The 4,030-nt window shown below is 34.1% G+C and overlaps 1 protein-coding gene across 1 annotated transcript in view; it reads right to left on the bottom strand.

Moving 5' to 3' along the window:
* The window catches only part of AKAP3 (A-kinase anchoring protein 3), a 28,441-nt gene that overhangs the window by 17,476 nt on the left and 6,935 nt on the right, over nt 1-4,030 (bottom strand). Inside the window, exon 3 of the mRNA XM_011361791.1 lies at nt 2,251-2,346. Within this exon, the coding sequence (XP_011360093.1) occupies nt 2,251-2,346 (96 nt within the window). The remainder of the gene's footprint in view (nt 1-2,250; nt 2,347-4,030) is intronic.

Genomic DNA, 4,030 nt, shown 5'->3' with positions numbered 1-4,030 from the left:
TTCTTTTTTACCATTTAGACTTTATAAGGGATGTGTGTGGCTTAGATACTGTCTTATGGTGTTCATGAACTCTGTTAGTCTGTATGTAAACTGGTGTGTGACAGTTTATAATTACATACCTCTCCCTCCCGTTTTATTTGTGAAATAGAAAGAATAGAAAATATTTTGATGAAAGTTATATTAATATAAGTGATTGAGACTATTTTTAGGAACAATAGCATCAGAGAAATCCAATGGTGTATGTGGTTGTTTTTCTAGGTACAGCTGGTAAAACCCGGTGGAGAGTTTCCTAGTCTTGAATTCCTTGTCTCAGCATATCAAATAATGCAGGCCTTTAAAAGTCCAATCTGAGATTCTTTATGAAAACTTCCAGTAAAGCAAACTTAAGAAGGCCTATCCAGTTGCTGTACCTATGTAAATAATCAGATCATATCTGATGAGACTAGCCTTATTTTGGGATCAAAGTTATCTCACTTTGAGATTTTTTATCAAAATGACGACAACTGTAGACAAAAATTTGTGCTTCAATAGAAAACTATTCATTGTCTATAGTCCATACTCTATAGACTAAGCATTGTCTACAGACTTCCATATAATCTGTTTCTGACTCTATGACAGCTATTTCACATCTCGATAGTTTAAGTTTCGATAATTGATAGCATTGCAAACTAACTCTACATGTCGATAGACATGTAAATTATGTCCAGTGGAGGTTCAGCTACCTTCCTTTCTCCACTGTGGAAGAGGTCAGTTTTGCATCTATTTGCACATTCATTTCAATATGCCTGATCTGGTTGTAACACCTCACCAATTTTCTCATTAATGAGTTAAATAAAATCTTTAACATGTCTTCATTTTCATATTTAATTGGGAATCTTTATTTTATCCTTTTTTGAAAAGTATGCCTTAATAGTACTTATTTACAGATAGGCATACTATCTGAAAAAAAGCATGTTTCCATAATTAGGCTAATATGTACAAGTAAGTCATTATAATGCAGATGTGGGGTTTATTTTTTTTATCCTTTTCAATTCTTTTCACAGAATATTAAAAAACTCCAACAAACCTACAGCATAGCATAGAGCTTTATGATGGAATCTTAAGAGCTGTGTTAGCTTGCTATATTTACAGGTTTTTATTGTCTATGTTTTTAAATCTAAAATGTGTGTACCCTACATCCATTATTCCACTCGATCTGGAAGAATTTTGCAAAATTGGTTGATGAAGCCATCTTGACTGACTGAAAGGCTAACCACATTTCTTTTCTATCAATGCAGTCTACAATCAGACATCTCTTCCAAACCCCTTTGCCCTCTTGCGACCTTTAAGTCTTTCTTTTATTATACAGTAATATCCTGAGCAGTTGAAGAAGGTGGATGTCAAATTATTTCTGAGCTTTTTTTAATAAAGGGCCCAGGAAAATTTTTGTGTCAGGATAGAGAATGTGAAAAGGGTTAAGGGGTTAATTTTCTCTCCTCAGCCATCTTTCCCTTCAGTAGCTTAGTTTTAAGTCAATGTATATACCTCCCATCCTATTCTTCTTCACCTATAGCTTAAACATACTTTATAAAATTTTCTCTAATCACTTCTCATTTTCAAATGATCTGTTCTTTAAACACCTATAGCAATTATTATCCAGAAAATCCATTTGGAAAATATCATAGATTTCTTATAATTAGTGTCCACCAGTTATTTAGAGTACCTTTTAGTACTTAACTTAGTTAACTATCTTTTTAACAGTTTTTAAATATTAAATTACTGGTGTGGTTTCCATCTTCTGACTGAACCCAAACTTACAGTGCCTGATACTGAGTAAGTATTTAATAAATGTTGAACGATGAAGGCAGATTGACAATATTACTTAGATAAGAGTTCATAGTTCTGAGAATTTTGAAGCAGCCTACATTTCAGAAAATATTTTTTATAAACTTTAGAGATATTTGTTTGAAATCCAATCCCCTACTGTTTGAAAATCAAACACATTTTTACAGCTGTAATATATAGGTTTTTTTTTCATTAATTACAGCATATTTCTCCTACTAAATACCCCATAGGAATTTTTTTTTTCCAAAAATTATAGATGGTAATTTTTTGTTCTAAAGTTCACTTTACTCCCACTCCCACCTCCACCCCCAAGAATTCAATCTTTGGAAAATAAGAGGTGGGTGGTGGTGTTGGAGAAAATAAGGCTACTCTTAATGGTACTCCACATATTCCTAACCCAGTATTTGTAAGGAGGTTGACACTTACTATTTTCCAGTCCTGAGGTTGGCTCTCTCCAGGTGAATAGATATCAACTTTGCATACCCCATTTTGGCTTTGTAACCAGTCAACCCTATCTGACATCTAGATGTAGAAAAAAAGAAAAAGAAATGTTCATCAAAAGGACAAGTTATATGAAAGTAAGGAGAAATAAGATAAATGGCTGAGGTGTGAAAAATAGGAGCCATGCTTTCATAAAGACCTGTCCCAAGAGCTAATTCCTCAGCTCTCAACTGCAGGAAGATTTCTTAAATATACATATATGTATATTGCTAAGGCCAGTGCCTGGTATATGCTAGAGGTGCTTAATACAGGTCTGTTCATGAAAAAACCTAAGCAGCCATGTCCTTTTCTTTGTGTCCTTGCTTGACAGCCCTTCTACATCTTGGATTTTCAGTAGATACTCAAAACTCAGTGTGATCAAAATAGAAGTAATTTATTGCTTGCCTTTTCTTGCCTCAACCAACTTATTTTTTAAATTAATATATGGTTTGCTCTTCATTTCTAGAATACTAACTTCCTTATACTAGTGGTAAGTCTAGTAGCTCTTCCTTAAAACTAATCCCTCCTTCAATTAGCCAAGAATCCTGAGGGAATTCTGTCTCCATGGTTCAGCCAAACTTCTGAATGCCAGAACAGAGATATCAATCATATGCATCATCCAATGAGCTTTTGTCTATGGAGGCAGTAATAAGCCTTGCTGATTTTGATTCTTTCATAGTGCTCCAACACTTTTCTCTATTCTCTAACCTCTGTAATGGTACCACCCTCAACCTGGTCTTCTAAGCCAGAAAGTTGATATTTCATTTTAGTTGTCTTCTTCCACCTCAAATCTCCCTCTACCTGCTACTATTTTTCTTATTTGTAGCCACTTTTCTTGAAAGAATTGCATATACTTGCTGATTGCATTGCCTCACCTCCCAGCTGAGCATCTCATACTCCTTTGGTCTTTGGCCTTGGTCTCACCCACTTCCCACAGTATCTTATTAGGCGGTTCTTGGGAACAAGAATAATTATGATATGTGTCTACTCTTAATCTGCAAGTATGAGAAGCTTCTCTTTGTCCTCTTTTTCCATGCCAGACTTCCATCACCAGGCTTCCGCATTGAAGTTTTCCTCTTTTATTATAAATGCTGCTTAGATCTATATTTCTCAATAAGCAAGGTAAAATAAAATGGCCAGTTTTTTCTCCCCAATGTCCCAAAACATTTTTTGAAACATACATGCATATTCATATTTTGATTCTAACAAATATACTGGTTTAAAACTCTGTTATAATAAAGTCCAAAAGCTTAACCTCTTCTTTAGAGTAAAATTGTGTTTTATAAAGAATTGCTTGAAATAAGTGAAGCATTAATAGGGGTTGAATATCTGGTTAATTGGAAATATTTGTTTTAAAGGACTTTAGGCTGTGGTGGGGGGTAGACAACCTCCTTTAAAATAAAACCAACGCAAGTCAAACAACAGATTATTCACATGATTTAAACTTATTTATAAGTGGATTCATTAATTTTGTTATACAGAATATTATAAGCAATTAAAAATAAAAAGTAAGATCTTATAAGATCTACTTGTTTTTTGCTCCTACAGGATGTGTACCCATTTTAACACTTCGATCACTGACTCAGATTACAGAGCTAGGGAAACAGTTTCTTTTACTCTTCCTGACACTATAATAACAGATTCCTTAGGTAAGCAATGGGTTCTCCACCCTGATTAGAATCATCCAGGAAACTGCTTTAAAATATTGAATCTGAGATACCACCCC

The sequence above is a fragment of the Pteropus vampyrus genome, unplaced genomic scaffold, assembly GCF_000151845.1.
Source record: "Pteropus vampyrus isolate Shadow unplaced genomic scaffold, Pvam_2.0 Scaffold70, whole genome shotgun sequence".
NCBI classification, from domain to species: Eukaryota; Metazoa; Chordata; class Mammalia; order Chiroptera; family Pteropodidae; genus Pteropus; species Pteropus vampyrus.
Note: the sequence above shows the minus strand (reverse complement) of the source record. Positions and strands in the feature narration are given on the sequence as shown.